At 43.7% G+C, this 25,343-nt stretch overlaps 1 protein-coding gene across 4 annotated transcripts in view; it reads right to left on the bottom strand.

Annotated features, from left to right (window-relative positions):
- Window positions 1-476: 476 nt before the first annotated feature.
- il34 (interleukin 34) overlaps window positions 477-25,343 on the bottom strand; it is a 75,947-nt gene continuing 51,080 nt past the window's right edge. For all 4 annotated transcript variants that reach the window (XM_088996972.1, XM_088996969.1, XM_088996970.1 and 1 more), the window contains exons 6-8: window positions 10,021-10,128; window positions 7,747-7,927; window positions 477-5,998 (exon numbers count right to left, since the gene is read on the bottom strand). In XM_088996972.1, coding sequence (XP_088853098.1) covers window positions 5,940-5,998; window positions 7,747-7,927; window positions 10,021-10,128 — 348 coding nt within the window. In that variant the 3' untranslated portion in view covers window positions 477-5,939. The remainder of the gene's footprint in view (window positions 5,999-7,746; window positions 7,928-10,020; window positions 10,129-25,343) is intronic.

A 25,343-nucleotide genomic window follows, 5' to 3' on the forward strand; every position in this document is an offset into this window, starting at 1 on the left:
ATAAGTCTGTGTAAGCTCTCAGTCGTACAGGAGTGGTCCATCGATGAAAAGGTTTCTTCAGCCGTACTTCAAAGAAGTAGAGATGACGGCTGAAGTAACCTTTTCATCGAAAGTCACGGGATAAGAACTTTTTCCATCCAGTACATCAATTTTCTTATTTGCTAATGCTCACAAGGATCATAGATTAACCATATTATAAAAATACAATGTAATCGGTAATGGATGGATCTAATATCATATACAGTTTAACATATATACAATACATTATTAAAAAAATACTTTTTCCTTTCCCAAAATACTCATTACACCTTTCAACCTATTGATAACAATGCATCACTACAATATCAAATTATGAAATTTATGTACCATACTGAAAAGACAAAACATATCGCGTTAGCATTCATCATCATGCAGATGGAACATTTGGGTCAGTGGTTCTGTCATCACAGTAAAGTATAAAGCACAGAGTCTGATAATACAGTACTCAAAAGTGGAGAGATATTTTATTACATACTGAAATATTCCCGACACAATGAATTTACTTCAGAGCAATATAGACAAATATTTACTTGGTAAAAATCGCATAATAAAACAGTATCGCATAATACATTTTCAAAAATAAATACATTCATTATCCTGTGTATAAAAATGTGCTCTGTTTAAAACAAGCAAACAACAATAATTATATTTGCAGACATCTTTCTTTTGCCCGTTGTCATCCAGAGGTGGCTGATCGCAATCACTTCAAAAGACGTAATTTGATAAACCCATATTGTTACAAGCATGTATCATTACATTTGATTGGAAAAATGAAGTGTCAACAAAAATACATGCTATGTGTACAGCAATTCACATAATTTCAGCAATTATTGTACACATTTCTTTGCAAATAAACCCCCATAAAAGATATGAAAAACATCAATGAGTTGATTTGAGATCCAAAATATGACCAATGACCATAATAACCCCATCTCAATGTCATAACTGACACATTCAATGTGTGTCTGAATTTTTTCAGGACTGATGTCACAAAAGATATATTTGAAATACAAACTACAAGTTTTCCCCTTCAAATAATCCCTCTTATGTATCATGCATCCGACGTAAAAGCTTGTCCAAAACAAACATGCGAATCAAACCTCTGAAGATGGAGGACACTGATTCGCTGTGGCGACCACTTGAAGGGAATAGCCGAAAGGAAAAGATGTGTCATGCACTCCTAGAAGGATTCTTTTCCAAGATAATCAGAATCAGAAGCATCTTTATTCCTTGTGTGTTCTGTATGTAGAACACACAAGGAATTTGTTTCCGGTGAACACGCTGCACCCGTATCATCATCAAGAAATTGCAAAGAGGCCCTATACAGTTCCATTTGGGCTACTGTTCAAAGGGCTAATGGCTTGGGGGAAGACGCTGTTTCAATCTCTGCAGGAATTGGTCCGCATGGATCGGTATAGCGCCTGCCTGAGGGGAGTAGCTGGAAAAGGTGGTGGCACGATGCGGAGGGTCCAGTAGGATTTTCCGCGCCCTACTTTGGATTCTTGCATCCCTTCCATATTGATATCATCCAAAAATGTACACAGACCCAGGTTGGGTGAGCGGGGGACATTACTCAAGCACCACAATGTCCTCGAGCTGGGTACTTGGGGCATTGAGAAGGTCAATGCTGATGGGCAATAAGGTGTCAGAGCCCAAATCTCACTTGATAGTAACAAACACCACAGGACATTTTTCAGGACAGATGTGCCGGTCAATAGTCTGACCGACATTGAAGGAGGTTATTCATAGTTTGCGTTAGATATATATCTTTTGTGAACGTGCCTGGCTATTTTTCTGACTAAATTACGTAGATGGGCGTGGAATAGTAAGTGGAAATGACACACTTTCAGTAAGCGCTCACAAACAACAGTGTGTTTTTTTTAACACGCATGACAAAAGTACCTGAAACTAACACACAGGTGTGTAATACGTACCACATTCATTCATTCATTCATTCATTCATTCATTCATTCATTTTCCGATCAGCTTTATCCTCATTCGGGTTGTGGAGCCTATCCCAGCTGTCTACGGGCAGTAGGTGGGGGACACCCTGAACCGGTTGCCAACCAATCGCAGACCACATTATATATTCAGTGCGTTTTCACTATGTGCCAATTCCGAAAATGTTAATCACGTGGGCCTTTTTGTTGAACAACAAATAAAAAATTATTTGAAAATGTATTTGACCTTTCACAGTGCTTCTTTTTGCAGCCAGTTGTTTCTGTTACATTAACGTAAACATTTCTATGCAACGACAAACAAAGTAGGACAACCATAAACTGACTAAACCAGCAAGTCGAGATAAAAGTAGATAAAAATATATCATGTTATTTCCGACCCTCACCATTTTGTGACACATGCTTTACATTTCCAAAGAAAACCTGAAATAAGTACATGTGTTGATTATCTTTGGATTCTAGATTGCTTACCCTGGCTTAGCCCTATTGATGCTTTATACCTGTAAAGATTTGCAACAAATTATTTTTTTCCCGACATTTTTTCACTCTAAGTGGATCTTACTGCACTTATGTGCAGAACGTTATCTGGCAAAGGACACCCTTTCCAAAAGAAATAGAAAAAACTCACATCATTTCCTAATTATATACACACAGAAGTGCTGAACATTTTAATCAGTTCACTTTCACCACTCAATGTTTCCACTATATCACAGCTGCCTTAAATCGGCATTGAGAATGACGCCATTCTTCAAGTATGCTGTTCCTCCGTTCCCAAAATGGTATTTGCAATAGTCAATTAACACATTCACTGCCATTCCTGAATTTATTCGGGAATTGAAAATGTGACATGGAGTGCCATTCCCGAAATTGTTCGGGTTTTGGTTTTTCTTGCGGGGGTGCCGATAAAGCACCAGTCAGACCTCTGGCAATGTTTTTTCCCTTCCACGAGGGGGCATTTGCCATTTGTACAGCTTACCCCATTTGAAGCTCAGATAACTCCAGACCCATATAACTTAGGGTATAATATAACTCTTATATATAACATATAACTTCTTATAATATAACATATAACTCTTTCTTTCTGAAGATAGTCTAAGGTTTCTTACCCTGCATTGAATGTTTATGTCGTCCTAAAACTATATTCTGTGAGTCCTGCAATTTGAGTGAAAATGACAAAAACCCTGGAACTGGAGCGGACACATTTTTGCACATTTCGGGCAGAGTTAAAAGCACAAGAATTGGGTCCTAAAGTTATGTCAATTTTGACATAAACTTACAAAAAAAAAAACCAATGTTATAAAAAAATAGTTTATTTTAAGCATTACATTTATTAAAGGGATCCTATTGTGCTATTTTAAGGTTTTCACAGTTACTGCAAATAAAGGCATCAATTACAGAGTATATGATGCTATGTTACCTTAGCACAATGATAATCAAATTTCTGAGAAAATATTGTGGGTTGCTATTATTTTATTAAGACGCCTAGACCGCCTCTCCCCATGTAGATGCTTTCATTATGTATGTAATTCTAAGGCCAGCTGCTGTGCGCATTGCGCAGGAAATAGTCGCCGTAGACCGGGAAGGCCAGTCATAGCAGTTATTTTATGGATACAGTTGTCAAGACCCAGGGAGGCCGGCGCCTAGGGCAGGGAGGACACTAGAAGTGCCTGCTCCAAACTATGGGAGGAGGGGATCGTATCACACCTGGACGCAAAGAGGGCGAAAGATGGTCTTTAAGTGCCAAATTCACAGCAATGATCTGTGATCACTCTAACTTTGCATCGTCCGCAATTAGAGGTACTATATTCTTTTACTGTTTGTTTTATACACGCTTTGCATACTTTGATCTTCTGCATTATCTCCAGCAAGTGTGTTTTTCCTGCAGAGATTGAAAACGAGTCGCACATTTAAATTGGCTCTTTTCTCTCATAACAGTAAGACACCCATGTCTAACTGAAAATACCAAAAGAATGAAACCGCCACATATGAGTAGTTTGTGTGCACCTTACACTCGGTCTGCTCTGTTATCAGTCCTTTTCCTTTTCAATGCTTTCCAAAAAAATGGGGTCCTAATTGTTGAAAATTTTTGAGAGGAATTTTTCATCGGCTAACTGATGAAGTTGCTCAACACTCCAGAGTTGCGGTTGTTGTGTATTATGTGTCATAATTACTGTACATTTTCAATGGGAGACAGGCCAGGACTGCTGGCAGGGTAGTGTAGTACCTCACCTCTTTTACTATGAAGCCACGATACAACACGAATGAATGTGGTTTGATGTCCTTTGCTAGCATCGTACGATGCTCTGAAGCCTTTATGTACCTTTTAAGGATAAATGATGCCTTCACAGATGTGCTAAATAGTTTTGCCACACACCCATGATATCACTTTTGCACTGTTAGCAAACCTTTTCCTTTTCAATGATTTCCCCAAAATTTGAAATGTGAACTTCACAAAGTACAGCACGCTTCCATTGCGCATATGTCCATTTCAGATGAACTCAGGCCCAGAGAAGCCCATTTCTGGATGTTATTGACATACGGTTTTTGCTCTGTGCCTTTAACCTTCCTTTAGAGATTAAGCATCAAACTGGGTTAACTGAAAAATGTTTGTGAGCCCACCTGGCAACATCTTTCACACAGTGCTGGCGGGTTTTTATGCTGTACCACCGGAAAGATAGAAGGTAATGTGCATTCAATGTTGATTTTTGACCTTTTACCAATTAACCTGTACACCCGTGAAATATTTAATATTGTTTTTTTGTGTGTGTTTGTTTTCTTTTTTTTAAGCATTCTACGATGTGTTTTGCCCCTGTTCCAGCTTCTGTTGAATGTGTTGTAGGCTTCAAATTGAAATTGAGGGAACATTTTGGGAAAAAAAAGACACAATTACTGTATTCTATAAATTGTGATAATCAATTTGGTGTCCTGCTTTTTCTGGTTACCACATTCTATTCCACTGCATTACTTTAATTGGAGTACTTTTAAGCATTAGTATTTTAGGTCACAAACAGAAAAACATGGTGTAGGGGGAAAAAGCATACTTTTGTTTGTTTTTTTGTTTCCTCCATAAATATGAAATTTAAAAAGTATGGTTTGTTTGTAATCCATAGCTTATAAAGGCAGTTTTACAAGCTGCATTGCCAGCCATGTTGATGTATGTAAAATACTGTATATGTATGAGTTTTAAAACAAAAAAAACATAATTTGATCACAAGCAATAAATCCATGAAAAAGAGTACGCAAACGTTACTGTTTTTGTGCCTCTTCTCGTGCAAAGTAAGTGTACAGTCAAATATGAATGGAAAGACTTGATTTTTTTTCCAGAAGTACCCACATCTTTTGGTCCATGAAAAATATTCAGAAAAAATACTGTACACGAATAACACTTGGAGCAAAATGTGATAAAACCCTAAGATACCCACATTTGCTTTCGAGGGATGAATAACAGCCAATGTTCAGAGATAAAGTTCACAGACATTCCAGTCACTAAAAGTGGCGCTGGGAAGGAGAGTACAACTGTATGGTTGTGGTACAAAGTCAGCCAGTCATATCATAAATCCAATGTGAAGCATAGACTCATTTGACATGAACCAAGCGGGCACATTTTCAAGTGGTCCTTTCGAGGCAGATGGCCAGGAATGCATTTTCCTCCAGATTTCAGGTTAACCCTTCGGCGTCTGGACAAGGCTGCTTGCAGCAGGTCCTCCATTCCAAAAAAGGCTCCATTTTAGCGAATAATTTAGATCATGTAAGGATTATGCATATTCACGTACTTAGGTATATGTCAACATGAACATATGAGGGCAAAGTGATACATATCACTTTTTCCAGCAGGCTTTGTCAAAAGAATTATTGTGGAAGTAGATTGTCCTTCAATGTTCCTCAAGGTAAAAAAAGAATACCTACTCAGGATGAGTAGGTATTCACCCCACTGAACTCCTCTCAACTCTGTGCCCTGGGGGCTTTCTTCCTGCCTTTCTGACAATGGAAGAAATCTGATTCTGAAAAAAAAAGAAAACCCAAATTATTTGTGAAAACCAGTTCAGATTGTTCTGTTGGTAGCTTAAATGAAAACAGTCAGTTTGAATTTGTGACTGTTAACCTCAGGAAAGTCAGGAGTCGAATAACTGAAGTTGTAAATTTATCAGGCAAAATATCCCTCCAAAGTATCACAAAACTTCATGTATGAGCATCTCACAATATTTCAGCTTTCCTGTCTCATTATCAGATGATCCTTGTTTTTTTTATTTTATAAGAAGATAGTTGAGACATCCACACACCCCTTGATGACGAAAACATGTTTTTCCGGATAAAACATGGTTGTTATGCAAACAAACAGAGGAATAAAGTTGATGAGCCATACAATGAAACTCTGGAAAAGAGTAGTTGAAGCTAGACTAAGAGCAGAAGTGAACATTTGTGAGCAGCAGTATGGCTTCATGCCAAAAAAGAGTACAACAGATGCAGTGTTTGCTTTAAGAATGCTGATAGAGAAGTACAGAGAAGGTCAGAAGGAATTGCATTGTGTCTTTGTAGATCTGGAGAAAGCGTATGACAGGGTGCCCAGAGAAGAGCTGTGGCATTGCATGAGGAAGTCTGGAGTGACGGAAAAGTATGTCAGAGCGGTGCAAGACATGTATCATGACTGTAAGACAGTTGTGAGGTGCGCTGTCGGTATGACTGAGGAATTCAAGGTGGAGGTGGGACTCCACCAGGAGTCAGCTCTGAGCCCCTCCTTGTTTGCTATGGTGATGGACAGGCTGACAGACGATGTTAGAGAAGAATCTCCTTGGACCATGATGTTTGCAGATGACATTGTGATCTGTAGCGAGAACAGGGAACAGGTGGCGGAGAAACTAGAGCTGTGGAGATATGCCCTGGAAAGGAGAGGAATGAAGATCAGTCGCAGCAAGACGGAATATATGTGTGTGAATGAGAGGGATCCAAGTGCAAGCGTGATGCTACAGGGAGAAGAGATAAAGAAGGTGGAGGATTTTAAGTACTTGGGGTCAACTTTCCAGAGCAATGGAGAGTGTGGAAAAGAGGTGAAGAAGCGTGTGCAGGGAGGCTGGAGCGGCTGGAGAAAAATGTCAGGTGTGATGTGTGATAGAAGGGTTTCAGCTAGGATGAAAGGAAAAGTGTATAAAACAGTGGTGAGACCATCCATGATTTTTGGACTGGAGACAGTGCCACTGAAGAAAAGACAGGAAGTAGAGCTGGGGGTAGCACAGCTGAAGATGTTGAGGTTTTCTTTGCGAGTGACCAGGTTGGATAGGATCAGGAATGAGTACATTAGAGGGACAACTCATATTAGAGGCTTAGGAGAGAAAGTCAGAGAGGCCAGACTGAGATGGTTTGGACATGTCCAGAGGAGAGAGAGTGACTATCTAGGGAGAAGGATGCTGAGCCTTGAACTGCCAGGCAGGAGACCGAGAGGAAGACCGAAGAGGAGGTTTATGGATGTGGTCAAAGAGGACATGAAGGTAGCTGGTGTGAGAGAAGAGGATGCACCAAACCGGGATAGATGGAGGACACTGATTCGCTGTGGCGACCCCTGGGGGGAAAAGCCGAAAGGAAAAGAAGAAGATGCAAACAAATCTCCTCTCCATCTCTCCCTCCGTCTCTCCTTCCTTCCTCTTTCTCATTAGCGTAGTAAGCATTTCAAAATTAAAAATGGTAAAAGTGTACAAGCACAAAAGCCCAAGAGCATTGACATTCAATTGTAAATTATTCCTGGTGGGCTACTCACGGTCCTGTGTTTCTGCGGTGGCAAAGCATTCACGGAAGAGGCAATGCATGGTGTGACAGAAATTGTCCAAAAGGGATTTTGGAGAAGCAAATCTCCAACTGGACTCTGGCACTTTGTCAGACTCTTCTGTTAAACAATCCCAAATGTCTTGGATTGCACCTGGAAGTTCCTGCTGAAATACCTGCACACAAGCACGCAATTTTGGGTCATTCCTGGTTCGGAATATCTCACGAGAAACAGATCGGAATCACAAGCTCGTGATATACATGATACACACATGATATAAAAATACTCACCATGTTCTGTAACTGAACATTGGACAAACTAAATAAAAAGTATACGCAAGGGGATCACTCATGACTAATTAAGTGATTTGCAAAACAGTCAACGACATTATTTTCATTCGATCGGATTAAATGAAAATGTTATTTGAGGGTAAATTTAATGCACGTGTTGGCATCATGAGCAGTCGCAAAAGCCTAACGGATTATCTCGATAACTAGTTCCACTTTTGAGCACAGAAATGGAATAAAAAATGAGAAGTTTTTTTTTTAATTAATACTTATAATAACACAACGCACAAATGATTTTGTCATTGCAATCAATGGCTTCACATCAAGCTAGCAAACCAATGTACAAACATGTTGAACAAATTATTTCATGAAATAGGCTTGATGCCTAATATTTAGTAAACATAGATGCTAGAATGAATTAAAGTTGCCAGAACATCTGCAACATGAAGCAAAACAGTTAGCAATTCCAGGACTTCTGATAAAAAACAGCATATGAAAAATCACAACCCAGCATTTCACCACCTAAAAAACATCCAAACTCTTATCAAGAATTTCCTTTCGTTTTGTCGCAATCATATAGTTTTTGTTTTGAGTGTGCCCTTTTTTTAAGATCTGAAACACATTGAAACATTAAATCACTACTGAGCATGTTACTCAGTGAGGTATTTATTGGTTCCCAAAAGAACCAGTCGGTTTGATTTAGGAACCAAATTTAATGAGGTGGGCAGTGATGGATTGAGAGGTTGAGTGTAGATTTTCTTCACTTCTCTTCCCAGGTTGGCCCATATATACTCTTACTATATACACAGTGACTGCGATCTGGCAAAAATAGAAATAAGACAAGCGCGAAAACCTCTGTCGTCTCCTGCTAAATACCTTCCGATCTGTGGTTTTCAAGTTGAATACTGCAATAATTTTGAAAGTGAAATAGTGGAATACAATCCCGTATATGATAGAACCTGATATGCAAAGATAAAATACGTGATTAAAAGCTGTACAGTACATAAATATTCAAAGACTTATTTTGTGTCACATTTGTCACATAATCGTCATCGTCTATTGAATAATAGGAAAATGAAACTCAAATGATTACAATGAAATTTTTAACATATAAGAATAAAAATAAAGTTTGTATTGTACAGGCTATAACAAGAATAATCATACATACTGGCCCATTCAAATTTGAGCTTCCAAACCTTGATTGTACGTAGTATGAGCCATCACTGCACTTCATTAGTCTTTCGACCTCATTTCAGCCACCATCACAGGATGAGAGAAGATCACATGTCCTGTAATTGTTTTGCTTATTCTTGCAACACACATAAAACTAAGGCTGATTTTGTCCCAATTTGGTCATTCCTAGCCGAAAACAACAAACGTCAGATTATCCTATTGGGTTATCCTGTGCTCTAAGGTGAAATGAAAGAGTCAAATGGCATCTTTGGACAAAGAGATGCTCCTGTTCTGAAATTGAAGCTTTTCCTGTATGTTTTACATTCATATTTTGCTTTCAATTCAACAACACACATTTTTTTTTTTTCCCTGTAAGAATAATACTCCATCATGGTCTGTGACATCAAAAGTCACAGGCGCATGTATACACCATATATCCGTTTTTGCGAGTGATAAATTACCCTACCCATAAAAAAATCCCTCAAATACGACTTTATAACCTCGCCCATACTAAACTCAATGAAATTATTTTAAAAAGGCCAGTTTTTATCTCCTGATAATTACTATCCTACCTGGATTAACCCGTGGGCCTATTCCTCTATTCATTGGAAATAATCATAAATAGGATCAATTTCTCCACTGCGAGACTAATAAAGGCAAATCCAATTCAATCCATTCCAATGTGACGTGCTAGAGCTTCCAAATACACTCAGAGCCTTGCATTCCGAGAAAAACTCAATTACGTGTTAAATTCCTTCAAGTAGCCACTTAGTAGAGACATGGTAGACAAGCATGACCGCTCCCTTACCTCTGGAGGATGCGACTGCACAAAAACTCCCTCGGCATCTTGGAGACGTCTCTCCAACTCTGTTGTGTAAGGACGTGAAGGATGTCTGTCTGGCATGACTCGTATTATCTGTGAATTAAATTTGCGTTTAGGACATTATTTTTATGTATGCAATCAAATTTTAACATATTTGAGCGATTCTAAAATTGGCGCTTTGCCCAAACAAACGCAGTTTGATTTTTGTTTCTTCGCGGGTTATCACCGCCACAATAGATGGTGAGGTTCATTTTGATTGAGATTAAACAGTGACATTTTACAATAATGTTACTTGTTAAAATAAGGACAAAAAAAAAACTTTCTCTTTCTAAAAGTGTTATTTAATTGAAAAGTAATTAAAACTCATAGGTAATGGGAAAAAAATGTATTGAGTGCCTAGGTACACTGTAATTCAGCTTTATCTGTAGAAATGTATTAGCATGTTTCAAATTTAGTAGGTTCAGTTCCAAATAGCAGTTAAAAACAGTCTACTTCTCTTTAATTTAAGAGAGCTACTTATTGTCATGATCTGGTTGCCGACCAATGGGGGGCGCTGTCGGCCCCGCCTGCACCTGCACAGGTGCTGGTCGTTTCCAATCAGTGACACTCAAAAGGACCCCCGGCACGACCATTCGGTGTCGGGTAATTGTTGTTGAATGTAATTGTATGCTGTTGAACACAGTGTATGCTGTTCTATGCAATTGTATGCATTGTGTGCAGTGCATGTGTTTGTTTAATCTTGGCGGACTTTTAATATTGGTTTTCTTTTGGTACTTTTTATTTTTTTCCGTTCAGAAGATTTTGATGTTTTAGATTTTGTTCCTGCTAACTTTATTTTAATACAATTTGTCAAACACAACCTCCTGCTCCCCCCTGCCTGCTTTTTGGGATCCACGTCTGCCACCACCACCTTGCAAACCGTGACACTTATGGTGGGAAGCTTGAATTTGTTAATGAGTTCACAGCTGTGTAAGAAAAGCAAACCTCTCATGCACTGACTGTGACTGTGAGACTCAATTATATTGGGTTGTTGTCGTCCGGATGAGTCAGTATTCGAATCTAAGAATTGTTTTTTTTGTAATTTTATGTTCTGTTATGAGCAGCTTGAAGCAGTAATTCATCCCTTTGTCACATCTTGGCTCAATGACTGCACTGTAATGTGCTTTACTTTGGATTCAGCCAATCCTCCATGAAGCATCTCCTGGTCCAGAATGCTGCTGCTCGCCTCTTGATGGTACTCATAAGAGGAAGCACGTAACTCCTACTCTGGCATCCCTTCACTGGCTCCCTATACATTTTATAGTTTTTCTTAGGATCTTATTATTTGTCTTCAAATGGTTGAATGGCCTCACTCCTCCTCACCTCTCTAAGCTCATCCACCCCTACACACCTTCCCGACACCTCAGGTCTGCGGACCAGACATTATCAGATGTGCCAAAATCTAATCGTAAGCTCAGAGGGGATCGAGCCTTGTCTGTTGCTAGTCCCACTCTCTGGAATGACATGCCACTGAATATTCGGCAATCCCCCTTGCTGCCCATATTCGAAACCTTTCTCAAAACTCCCTTTTACTCATTGGTATTCCAATCTGCATGATTCAGACTTGATCTTGGTTTCACTCCCTGGTGCTTTGTACTATCTTTTTGACTGCTTTATTACCTGTATATGATAGCTGTCCATGTCAAGCGCTTTGTTACAGCTTCAGCTGTTGTTAAAGCGCTAAATAAATCAATATGTGTTGTATTGTTTATTCCTTTTCTTTTCATTCCTGGGATCTTGTGTCTGAAGAAGATATTCAAACGAATTTTCCTCCATTTCAATTTATTTTTGCGCCACGCTTAATAAATTCAGAGTTTCAGAACCAGCAGGCTCCATCTGCCCACATTTGCACTCCTCACCATCTTCGCCTCCAGTTGTCCGGTTCCATTGTTGCCGCTTTGCACACAGCTCTGATCTTAATTGCATTCATCTCACCAGGTCTTTCTTCTCCATTACTGTGGCTTTTGCTCATATCTTTGGCATGATCATCCCTTCGGTGATTCTGCATTTCTCAGATCTCTTGATGCTTGCGGCTATCACTGGATTGGTTGATGGCATACACTTTCATACAGTTCAAGTCTGGCCTTTGGTGTGACAGATATCAGAATCCAGGTTCTCTCTCAACACCAGACTGAACTTCTGCAGCTTAAAGCCACCACTGATCGATTTCAGCAGAAGCATCAGTGTGTTTCTTCCAAAGAATGCCGTTTTCAGGCCCAGCCGCTTCCGAAGGTAATTGGTGTTTTTTGCATCTAGCTCCAAGGCTGTTGACTACGAAATGTCACGCAGATTCAGTGGCCACATTAGGCATTCGTACAAGAGGAACCAGCAACGCCAGACTTGGATTTTTACCAACAGGAAGCTGTGGTCAAACTTGCTTGGACATTCTGTGAGCTTGGATGTAATGCATGACACCATCTGTCGGTTGTGGCACTTATTCTTGGGCAGATGGGTCTTCCCCATCTCCAGATGTCATGGTGGGATTGAGAGCAATGTGGCGCTAACCACAATTCCTACATGTCGAAATTGTTGCTGGGGTACGGTCGTTGCATTTTGTCTTCACCTGGTAGATTTTAATACCCAGGTAAATTGTTTTATTTGTCGACCAACAACTGCTGCTATGGGTAACCAACTCCTCCAGTCCAAGTGTAGTGTTTTCTGGTACCAGTCATCTTCACTGGCAGCCCACCATAATTTTCTGTTATTCAACCACTCTTCACAGTACTGTATTTGTCACGGTTTGCAAGGTGGTGATGGCAGATGTGGATCCCAAAAAGCACGCAGGAGGGAGCAGCAGGTTGTGTTTGAGAAATTGTATTAAAATAAAGTCAACAGGAACAAAATTTAAAACATCAAAGTCACTCAAACAGAAAAAATACTAAGTGTCAAATAAAGACCAAGAGTAAAAGTCTGCCAAGATGAAACAAACACATGCACAGCATACAATTGCATATGTAACCGGCCTCAGGCCTAGGGGATACCTGGGTCGGTCCAAAGGCGTCACAGGCAGGTAGCACTGTGAACGACGAGGAAAAGATGACACGAGACAACCGTGTTAATCAGCTTCACACAACGGCATTTATGACAACTGCGCATGCGTGAGCTCAGCCTACATCACCTTCCTCTGTTCCATTCACAGGCGCGTAGCGCCCTCTTCTGACTTGGTAGTCTAATCGAATAACAAACAGTAACGGAGGTCGTTTCTAACCCCCTACACTCTCCCCTGCTTTAAAAGATGTCCCCCGACATCTTGACTATACCAACAATTAGTCAAGTACCAGTAGACGCACAGTCATCTGTCTGGTCTCCGTAGGGTGGTGTCAGTCACATTCAAATGCAAGCCTGCTGTGTAATAAGTCTATACCGTCGGGGTAGGGTAGTAATAGGGTTCAGGTCGCACTAGATAATGAGTCGTGGGGTAAGGCATGCAAGTATACAAGACATTTGCCCCAGGTCTCCAGGGCTGGTATGATGGATGACCCAAGTGTTCATATGTGAATATCTCTCTGGGTCTTAAAGTACGAGTGGACCTTCTTGCCAGCGATTCGATTCCACTTTGTGACTCGGTGTCCGATTCCACCAACTCCGCCGGCGCTCCTGCATCACCCTCATTATCATCCATTACAGATTATTCCGGGCTTCCCTCCGCAGGCAGGCTGTCAGCTGGTGTTGGTTTTGGTAATGATGCTGGTACGACCAATGGAAAAGCTTCCTCTAGCTGCTGCCCATCCTCTGGTTCCGTAGTTTGTGGCTGGGGGTGGAATTCTGATGCCACAGTTCTGAAATGGTGCGGTTCAGGTTGAGACGCCTGATGACTGACTGTCTTCCTTGTATACACAGGTAACCGTCGGAGATTGTATGAACATCCCGCCTCTTCATCTGAATATCCAGACTCCGGCCCAACTGCTTCCCTGCTATACGCCTGTCTGTCTAGCTGTTTTTTCTGTTTATTTTTCACCCTACGGGGCTGTTCAACTGGCAAATCATTGACAGACATTAGGAGATTACGGTGCAACACACGGGTAGTTTTGTCTCCGTTTTCTGCCCGAACCTTGTACACTGGTCCATCTCCCACTCTTTCAGTGACCCTGTGGACTTTTTCCTCCCAGTAAGCCCGGAGCTTGCCAGGTCCACCCCTCTCAGATAGGTTCCTGACAAGTACACGATCCCCTGGCTGGAGTGCAATGCCTTTAACACCACGGTCATAGTATTTCTTCCTTTTTTTCAGAGCTCTTTTGACTGTTCTCGGAGGCAATTCTGTAAGCATCTTGCATTCGACAGGCCCACTTACGTGCATATTCCTGTCGGCTTTTTACTTCTTCGTCAGCTGTCAGACCAAAAACTAAGTCGATGGGCAACCGGGGATAGCTTCCATAGAGGAGGAAGAACGGTGAATAGCCAGTGGACTCATGTCTTGTACAATTCTACGCATGAACTACATGAGGCAAATAGTCTTTCCACTCAGCTTTCCTTTCTTCTTGGAGAGTGCGTAGCATCTGTAACAGTGTTCTAGTCAGACGTTCTACCGGGTTGCTCTGCGGATGGTATGGGGTGGTTCGGGAATGCGCAATGCCAGACAACTGTTGAAGCCGCTGGAATAGACTGTTTTCAAACTCCCGACCTTGATCATGATGTAGTCTCTCTGGATAAGAGAACCGTGGAATAAAATCACTAAAGATTTTCTCAGCAGCAACGTGGCCTGACTTATTCTTAGTCGGGTAGGCTTGTGCGAAACGAGTAAAGTGGTCTACCAGGACTAGAATATACTCATAGCCTCCTTTACTTGGCTCAAGATGGAGATAATCAATAGAAATGAGCTCAAATGGGGCACTAGTAGTGATGTAGCCCATGGGTGCTTTTTCCGAAATGGTGGGTCGTTTCTGTTTAATGCAGGAACACTGGCGAATTACGTAGTTTTCTATTTCGTGCTGCATGAATGGCCAATAGAACCTCTGCCTTGCAAGGTTGATCACCTTGTCAGCTCCAACATGACCCATGTCATCATGCAGGTGTTTGAGCACCGTCGACTTCAGCTTACTAGGGAGAACGAGCTGTTTCAATTTCCCCGCCTGTCTGTATAAAATTCCCTTGTCCAGTTTCAGTCTATTCCATTCGTGTACTAGTCTCCTTGCCTCTGGTCCCATTTGTCTTTTATCTTTGTAATTGGGGTTCCATCCCCTCCTCTTCAGTGTCATTACCTCAGAGATTGACGCATCCTCTTCCTGAGCAGCTCTGATATCATCTGGAGTGATAACGGGGACTGTCACCGGAAGAAAATCCTCACCATCAGAGGTGAGTTGCAACACAGCCATCCATGGCACATCCTCCTCAGCCACAGCCTTGTCCCCCTGCCATATGGTGGAAACCACGTCTGGGGGCAAAGTTTCAGTGTACTCCTCTGTGTGTCCCTCCATCTTAACTGGATAACGCGACAGTGTGTCGGCATCAGCATTCGCCTTGCCTGGCCTGTACTTTATTGTGAAGTGGAAATCCGCCAATTCACCCACCCAGCGATGTCCGGCAGCATTGAGTTTGGCCGTGCTTAGGACGTACGCGAGGGGGTTATTGTCCGTGTACACAGTGAATGTGGGTGCATAGTAGAGATAATCTCGAAATTTGTCGCAGATTGCCCACTTCAACGCCAGAAACTCAAGCTTTCCAGAATGGAGATGATAATTTTTCTCTGAAGGTGAGAGTGTTCTGGATCCATAAACAACAACGCGAAGTTTATCTCCCTGCTGCTGAGAAAGCACAGCCCCCAGACCTTCATTGGATGCGTCCGTATTTAACACAAAGGGCAGATTAAAGTCTGGGTAGGCTAAAATAGGTGGACCGGTCAATATATCTACCAGGCGGGAGACCACAGCACTGTGTTCGGGGCCCCACTGGACAGGGTTACCAGAGGGAAGCTGGCCTAACTTGGTGACTTTCCTTTGACGTGCAGCGGTGTTATGAACTGGCCTCTGGTCAGGCTGAGTGGCCCCCTCTACCAGTTTAAACAGCGGCCGTGCAATCCTGGCAAAGTCCTGTACGAAGGATCTATAGTAGCCCAAGAACCCCAATAGAGCTCTGACTTCCCCCCACATTGCGTGGTTCTCTCTCTTTTAACTGCAAAACGGCTTCCAGGTCTTTAGGGTCTGTGCGGACACCATCACTTGACACGAGATGACCCAAGTACCTCACTTGTCGTTTGAACAGTTCACATTTATTCGGACGTAGCTTTATGCCATGCTCCCGCAGGCGGTGAAGCACTTTCCTCAGGTCCTCTACGTGTTCATGAAATGATTTAGAAAAGCAGAGCACGTCATCCAGATAAGGAGAGCAGCATTCATCCCTCAGGCCATCAAGAATGTCCTCCATACATCTTTGAAAGGCTGCTGAAAGGCTGCTGGCGCATTAGTTAGGCCAAACGGGAGGCAGAGCCACTCGTACAGCCCCCAAGGGGTTCTGAAAGCCGTTAGATGCCTGGAACTGTCATCAACAAAGCCCTGGTGGTAAGCGCTGCCTTGGTCGAGTATTGAGAACCAAGAGTAGCCCCCCAGGTTATCTAGCTGATCTTGAATGCGTGGGAGTGGGTGACGATCGGGGACAGTTTTGCGATTTAGCTCCCTAAAGTCAACGCACAGGCGCAAGCTTTTATCTTTTTTTCTAACACAGACGACAGGAGATGAGTATGCTTAAGTGGATTTTCTTATCCAACCATGGTGAAGTAGGTTTTGCACATAGTATTTGACCTCTTGGTAAAGGGGTTTTGGAATGGCATTGTAACGCTTTTGCACCGGCGTGTTGTCAGTGAGTTGGATCTTGAGTTGCAGGTTTGGAATGCAACCTATATCAGCATCACCTCTTGCAAAGACATCTGACTCTTCATACAACATGTCTCTGGCAATCCCCTGTTCTTCCTCTTTGAGATGTGACAAGTCAACCGGAGGATGCCACTTGTCTGTGGTCAGAGCCGAGCAGATTTGAATGGTGGGACTGTTTAGTGGCTTTGGATTGTCGGAGCACTCCTTAAAGGGCATGACCCCAGTAACTTCCTGAATCGAGCCCAGAATAGTTCTCTGTGAAAGATGAATGTCATGTTTACTAACATTCTGAATGGGAATTTTTACAATTTTTGTCGGCCCACTGGGTACATGTACTAACGAAGAGAACGGCTCTAGCCCCTCAGGGCAGTTGTTCTCTATACTGGGCTCAAATAGCATTGTTCCCCCCTTGGGCCATGCTCTGACTCTGCACTTCACCTCCCATATCTTGCCCGCAGGAATAATGAGTCCCTTCTTCCCAACAGACACAGGGTACTGGAGGAATGTCTCATCAGGGCCCAATTTCTGAAGAACAGAAATCAAGGTCTCTACTGTGCGTTCGCTGACACTCATGGCTTCTTTCAGTATGGCTACAATGTCCACCTGTTCATTGTTCTCTTTGATCATTTCTACAATCACATTGCTTCCTACAAGAGGACAGTTAACACAACTCGTACTGATTAGTATGGGAACTTGTATGTCAGCATGTCCATGATTTCCACTCCGTATCTGCAACCCAACATTAGCCCATCCATCAAAGGGAACCGCTGTGCCATTCGCTGCAGATACCTCAAACGGTTGGTCAGGGAATAGGGATGAAAGTGGATGAATGGTTACGTTGGGCAGTGCTTCCTCTACCCACGCCCTACTCACCACGGTCACATGAGACCCTGAGTCAAAGGCGTCACAGGCAGGTAGCACTGTGAACGACGAGGAAAAGATGACACGAGACAACCGTGTTAATCAGCTTCACACAACGGCATTTATGACAACTGCGCATGCGTGAGCTGAGCCTACATCGCCTTCCTCTGTTCCATTCACAGGCGCGTAGCGCCCTCTTCTGACTTGGTAGTCTAATCGAATAACGAACAGTAACGGAGGTCGTTTCTCACCCCCTACACATACAAAGCATATATCACGCATACAACATATACAATGACTCGACCCCGAATGGTCGTGCCGGGTGTCCTTTTAACTGTCACTAATTGGGAACAACCAGTACCTGCGAGGCAGCAGGCAGGGCTGACAGCGCTACCCGTTGGTCGCCAATCCGAACGTGACAGTCCGCCACTGATCGGGACGACCAGCACCTGTGCAGGTGCAGGCGAGGCCGACAGCGCCACCCGTTGGTCGCCAACCAGATCATGACAGTACCCCCCCTTCAAGGGACTGCTTCCAGAAGTCCCAACATTCTCGCAAAAGGTCCAACTTCGCGTCCACGTCAGTCCGAGACCCCACTGACCGCTGGATCCCGGAGCTGCTATGGACTGGTCTCATTTCCCCGGTTCGGGCAGTTCGCATCCACGTTAGCCCACGCCGCGTCGAGTTTGAATTGAGTCACTCGACAAGCCGTAACGTCCACGCCAACGTCCGGTCGGCCCACATTCCCATACGGCCGTCCGGGGTGCCACTCTGCGCCTGGCAGTGCAACGTCCACGTCGCGCCATGCATCATCACGTCAACAGGCGAGATGGATCGCACTCACGCCCATGACGATCCGTGCCGCGTCCACGTCCACTTCAGGCCGACTCCCGTTCCCATCAGGCCGCCGCCCATCATATGCTGAAGAGGCAACGGTTGCAGTCTCCACCATTGTTCCCTGGATAGTTGGACCTTTTGGGAGACTGTTGGGACTTCTGGAAGCAGTCCCTTAAAGGGGGGGTACTGTCATGGTCTGGTTGGCGACGAATGGGCGGCGCTGTCGGCCCCAGCTGCACCTGCACAGGTGCAGGTCGTCCCGATCAGTGGCGGACTGCCAAGTTCGGAATGCGACCAATGGGTAGGGCTGTCAGCCCTGCCTGCTGCCTCGCAGGTGCTATTCGTTGAAGGGGGGGGGGGTACTGTCATGATCTGGTTAGCGACCAACGGGTGGCGCTGTCGGCCCCACCTGCACCTGCACAGGTGCTGGTCATCCCGATCAGTGGCGGACTGCCACGTTCGGATTGGCGACCAACGGGTAGCGCTGTCAGCCCTGCCTGCTGCCTCGCAGGTGCTGGTCGTTCCCAATCAGTGACTGTTAGAAGGACTCCCGGCACGACCATTCGGGGTCAGGTCATTCTGTCACGGGTCGCAAGGTGGTGATGGCGGGTGTGGATCCCTCGCCCACCTGCGACCGCTGGCAAGCTCATCGCTGGACCCGCTGCAGTTTGCCTACCAGCCCAGCATCGGTGTGGAGGATGCCATCATCTACCTCCTCCATACGGCGTTGCTGCACCTGGAGAATGCTGGGAGCACGGTGAGGATCACATTCTTCGATTTCTCCAGTGCCTTCAACACCATCCAGCCAAGTCTACTGGGGGACAAGCTGCGGCATGCCGGAGTCGACCATCACCTCACATCCTGGATTACAGACTACCTCACAAACAGGCCACAGTACGTGAGAGTAAAGAACTGTGAGTCGGGCAGGCTTCTCTGCAGCACCGGAGCGCCGCAGGGAACAGTCCTGGCTCCATTCCTCTTCACCCTCTACACCTCGGACTTCAACTACAACACCCCAACCTGCCACCTTCAGAAGTTCTCTGACGACTCAGCTATTGTCGGCCTCATTACAGAGGGAGACGATAGGGAGTACAGGGGACTGACAAAGGACTTTGTGGACTGGTGCCAGCAGAATCACCTCCAGATCAACACCGGCAAAACCAAGGAGCTGGTGGTGGACTTCGTCACCTGCACCATTGAACATCCAGGGTTCGGACATTGAGAGGGTGACCTCCTACAAGTACCTGGGTGTTACTCTCAACAATAAACTGGACTGGACAACAAACACGGATGCCCTAATCAAAAAGGGACAGAGTCGCCTCTTCCTCCTCAGGAAACTGAGGTTTTTTGGAGTTCAGGGGTCACTCCTAAAGACTTTCTATGACTCTGTGGTGGCATCAGCCATCCACTATGGCATTGTCTGCTGGTCAGGCAGCATCACCACCCGGGACAGAAAAAGACTGGAGCGCTTTGTCAAGCGGGCCAGTTCTGTCGTGGGCTGCTCGCTGGACTCTCTAGAGGAGGTGGGCAACAGACGGACGCTAGCTAAACGAAAAGCTATGACGGACAGCCCCTACCACCCCCTCCTGCCCATCCTGACAGCTCTGGGTAGCTCCTTTAGCCAGAGACTATTACACCTGCGCTGCAAGAAGGAGAGGTACCGCCGCTCGTTCCTACCGACTGCTGTCAGGCTTCACAATTCCCAATGATCACATGTGAAAAAAAAAAAAAAACTGGACACTTGTAAATATGGGTTGTTGCAATATATCTAAATGCATTTCTTGATTCTGCACTATGTACAGTCTTGTTTATAGAACGGTTTTTGCACATCTACATTTGCACAGTATACAGTTGACATTTGTATTTTGTTATGCTTAGAATATCTTGTTTTCTATCCTTTCACTCCCACCCCAACCCCATCCCTCTTCAATTGCTGCTGTGGACTGCAAATTTCCCCATTGCGGGACGAATAAAGGTATTCTGATTCTGATTCTGATTCTGAAAATGCAGGCAGGAGGGAGCAGGAGGTTGTGTTTGCCAAATTGTATTCAAATAAAGTCAGCAGGAACAAAATGTAAAACATCGAAATCATCTGAACAGAATAAATACAAAGTATCAAAAGAAAACCAAGATTAAAAGTCCGCCAGGGTGAAACAAACACATGCACAGCACACAATGCATACAATTGCATACAAAGCATACAAAGCATACAAAGCATACAACGCATACAATGACCCGACCCCGAATGGTCGTGCCGGGAGTCCTTTTAACAGTCACTGATTGGGAACGACCAGCACCTGCGAGGCAGCAGGCAGGGCTGACAGCGCTACCCGTTGGTCGCCAATCCGAACGTGGCATTCCGCCACTGATCGGGACGACCAGCACCTGTGCAGGTGCAGGCGGGGCCGACAGCGCCACCCGTTGGTCGCGAACCAGATCGTGACAGTATTTACCCTAGAGACATCATTCCCACTGACGTTTCATGAAATTTGTGCCGCATTCACACGACGGTATTTCATGAATCATTTTCCACTTAATTTTTAGCCTGACTGATTTCTTTATAATAAATAATAACAGAAACCAATAAAAATCTATAATTTCAAAATACTGCCAGGTCACTCGATTTTCAGAGCAGATTTCCCCAGCAATCAATCCATTCAATAAATGTGCATGTGATTGAATGTGATACATTTCAGCACCACACTTATATTATAACTGCCAAATCACACTGTGGTCACATAACCACAAATTTGTTTTGTTGGCTCGACGTAGCTTGTGTCTCACATTATCTAATGTATCACATTGCCCCATTCTCTCCTCGGGCTGGTTGTTGGCATGTCCTCTTGGGGGAGAAGACAAAAATTTGCATCATGTGGCCGGATTATTTATTTATATTTAATTTACAATCGATCCATTTTCTCAACTGCTTTATCCTACTCGGGATTGTGTGCCACACCGACACACACAGAACAATAAAATCATGAATAAAATGAAAAATCATAAAATAGCAGATTAAACTAGACCATAAATGCAAGTTCAAACAAGTGGGTTTTGAGGTGGGATTTGAAAGTAGGAAGGGAGTCAATATTACGGATGTTGATTTCCAGAGTTTGGGAGCAGAGCGGCTGAAAGGTCTGCACCCCATCGTGGTGAGACGGGTAGAGGGCATACAGAGGTGGGGGGTGGATGAGGATCTGAGGGACCGAGAGGGAACGGAGATTTGAAGTAGGTCAGACAGATAGGGGGGCAAGGTTATGGATGGCTTTAAATGTAATCAGAAGTATCTTGAATTCAATATGCCAGTGGATGTGCTGTAGGACAGGAGTGATGCGGTGAAAGGAAGGGGTTTTAGTGATGATCCGGGCTGAGGAATTTTGGACTAGTTGGACTTTATGGCGAAATTTTTGATTGACACCGAAAAGAAGTGAGTTACAATAATCGAGGTGATGAGACTGTGGATAAGGACAGCAGCGGTGTGAGGGGTGAGAGAGGGACGGAGACGGTAGACAGTAGAATTGTCAATGGGGAGAGAGAAACCGTTTGCTTTGTGAAGGGTGGATTTAGTACCGACAAGGAGAAGTTCAGTTTTTTCGCTGTTTAGTTTGAGGAAGATATGGGAAAACCAGGATTTAATTTCTGAGAGGCAAAGTGTAAGGGATGCAGGTGGAAGAGAGGCGTCGGGTTTCCTGGAGAGGTAGAGTTGGGTGTCATCCGCGAAGCAGTGAAAATGAATGCCAAAATTGCGGAAGATATTGCCGATGGGAAGAAGGTATGTAATAAAGAGAAGGGGCCCCAGGACAGACCATTGGGGCACACCAGAAGACACAGGAGAGGACCGTGAAGTGAAGGAGTTAATTTGGATAAACTTTGAGCGGCCACTGAGGTAGGAGTGAAACCAGCTAAGTGGGGTGTGCGTGACGCCTAGAATGGAAAGTATGTTGAGCAGGATGGGGTGAGAAATGCTGTCAAAGGCTGCGGACAGTTCGAGAAGGATGAGAATAGAGGGGGAACCGGTATCTGCTGCGATAAGAAGACCATTAGTGATTTTTATGGGGGTGGATTCAGTGCTGTGGTGGGTACGGAAACCAGATTGGAATTGTTCGTAGAGGTTATTGTGAGTGAGGTGAGCGTGAAGCTGGGAGGCAACAGTTTTTTTAGAGAATTTTAGCGATGAATGGAAGATGAGAAATTGGACGTAGGTTATTTAAATCGTTGGGATCTGAGCCATGTTTTTTTCAGGATTGGTGTTACAGCTGCGGTTTTGAGTGGGACAGGAACAATTCCAGTGGATAATGAGGAGTGAATAATGGCTGAAATAAAAGGGAAGAAGGAGGGTAGGCAGAATTTGATGAGGATTGTAGGGAGGGGGTCGAGCTGACAGGTGGAATTCTTGGACTTGGTGATGAAGTCTGAAATTATTGAGGGATGAGGGAGTTCAAAAGAGGATAGCAGTTGATAGGGAGTAGGAAGGTTGGGGGAGGGGAGGGATACAGAAGAGCCGAGGTGCTGGTGGATCTTGTTGATCTTTTCATTAAAAAAACAGTAGCAGAGCGTTGCAGGTGTCTGAGGAATGAAAGTGTGGGGGGAGAGAGATAGGGGGTTGAATGATTTTGTTGTAGAGGGAAAAGAGCCTGTGTATTTCCAGTATTCGAGTCAATCAGTCCAGAATAGTATTGTGATTTTGCGCCTGTGATAGTATCCTTGTCATGGTTGACAGGCAATCGTGAGGTACACATACATAAACAACCATTCACACTCACCATCCCACCTGAGGACATTCAGTGTGTTCAATGAACATTCATGCATGTTTTGTGAAAGTGGGATGAAAGTGGAGTACCCAGATAAAACTCCACACAGGAAGGCTGGAAGAAAACCCATGACCTCTGCACTGTGAGGTGTACATGCTAATCAGCTAAGCTCCGTCCTGACCAATGTTACCATTTGTTTTTTAATTATTATGCAGCCAACTTATAAATTGCTGTGCAGAATCAGAGTCTAACAAATTCATGATCCCGTTCACATGCTATCTTCCACCATAGTATACAGACACTCCCCACCTTACGAACGAGATACGTTCCGAGCGGTCGTTCGTGAGGTAAATTAGTTTGGAAGTTGCTCCAGTGCTATATTATGTGTGGAATGTCTGTTTAAGTCAAACACTGATTGGGGAATATGAAACACAGACGCTCTAACAGTCATAAAGTTAATTCACACCTACTGTAGTACGATATCATATATCTGAAGCTTCTGCCATGCAATTACTGAATTACGTGCCAGCAGCCATTATTTTTTGTAATGCATCACCTCCTCCTCAGGGCCTCAACTGGGAAGAGGGATTTCCTCCCCGCCCACATACTCTACGCAGCCAATCGCAAGCGAGCTCGGCGGATCGGGGCCTGAACTAATTGGAAACACTTCAGCATAGCCTGGCGCTGATTGGTCAGCCTTGGAGCACATTGCGTAAACATTCATGTGTTTGAAACCTGCTTGAAACCGCCAATGCAGTGGTTCTTAACCTAGGTTCGATCGAACCCTAGGGGTTCGGTGAGTCGGTCTCAGGGGTTTGGTGGATCCTCCGCCACAGAGGTCCACCCCTCAGTCTAGTCTGCAGTTCGTAGGCATAGTCATTGGAAGAAGGGATCGGTAAATGAGCATATGAAACTGGTGGGGTTCGGTGCCTCCAACAAGATTAAGAACCACTGCTTCAATGTGTTTGTGTGCGTACGTGTCCGTGAAGCACAGTGGAGACGCGGAAAAAGGCGTGCAATACAAAATCTAATTTACAGGCTCTCTGAACAAAAACATTAAAAAGATGCTAATGGTATCTGCTTTTACCAGATTACCTGTACATAAATTAATGATAGGACACTTGTTAACATAGTCACTACCCGTATATATTTTTCTTGACTCAAAAATGAGGAGAAAACAAAGAAACGTCATAATGATTATAACATCATAACATTGTGAATCAATGTTTTCGGCAGCCTAAATTGCTCTGATTAAATGAATTGGCAACTGGAGGAGTCCTGGTATCCAATAAGCATGTCATCTTTGCTGAAGGGCATGCAACAATCATCATAAAAATAATATTGAGAAAAATGTCATTATCAATTTGCGATCTATGTGATGTAAATAGTACTTGTAAACAAAACTTTCAATGAGTAAAAATATCTGAGTTGTCATCATGATCATTTTGGAAAGTTACAAATGTATAATAATAAATGCATAATAACAAAATTTCTGTCTCCTTTTCTCACTGCTTTGAGTTGTTACGTTTCCACGAGTCTCTCTCAATGCTGCTTTTGCTTGTGCCTCGACTTTCTCGTCTATTGTCTCTTTTTTTGTGAACACCGTACTGCAGCTGGGAGGGTTTCTCCCATGAGCAGAATAAAGTAGACATCAATCCATCAAAATGTTTGAGTAAAACCAGCCGTCAGTCACAGCGCACAACACTCCCATTTCGTGCTGTTAATTTTTCATTCAAACGTACAACTCCACTCATGATTTTGAACGCGAATGCTGGCTTGTCTAGATGTGCCCCGCAATTGGCTGGCAACCAGTTCAGAGCGTACTAAGCCTACTGCACGAAGACACCAGGAATAGGCTACAGCTCCCCGCAACCCTCGTATGGATAAGTGGATCAGATAATGGATAGCTGGATGATTTTACCTACCCTCTACATTAAAGAAAGAAAGTGCTCAAGAAAAAAAGTATATTTCTCATATTTTCTGCACGGAAAAGAAAACCTAAAACCACTCAATTTTC

This window comes from Hippocampus bargibanti, linkage group LG05 (assembly GCF_051943395.1).
Source record: "Hippocampus bargibanti isolate YZ-2025 linkage group LG05, ASM5194339v1, whole genome shotgun sequence".
Taxonomy (NCBI): Eukaryota; Metazoa; Chordata; class Actinopteri; order Syngnathiformes; family Syngnathidae; genus Hippocampus; species Hippocampus bargibanti.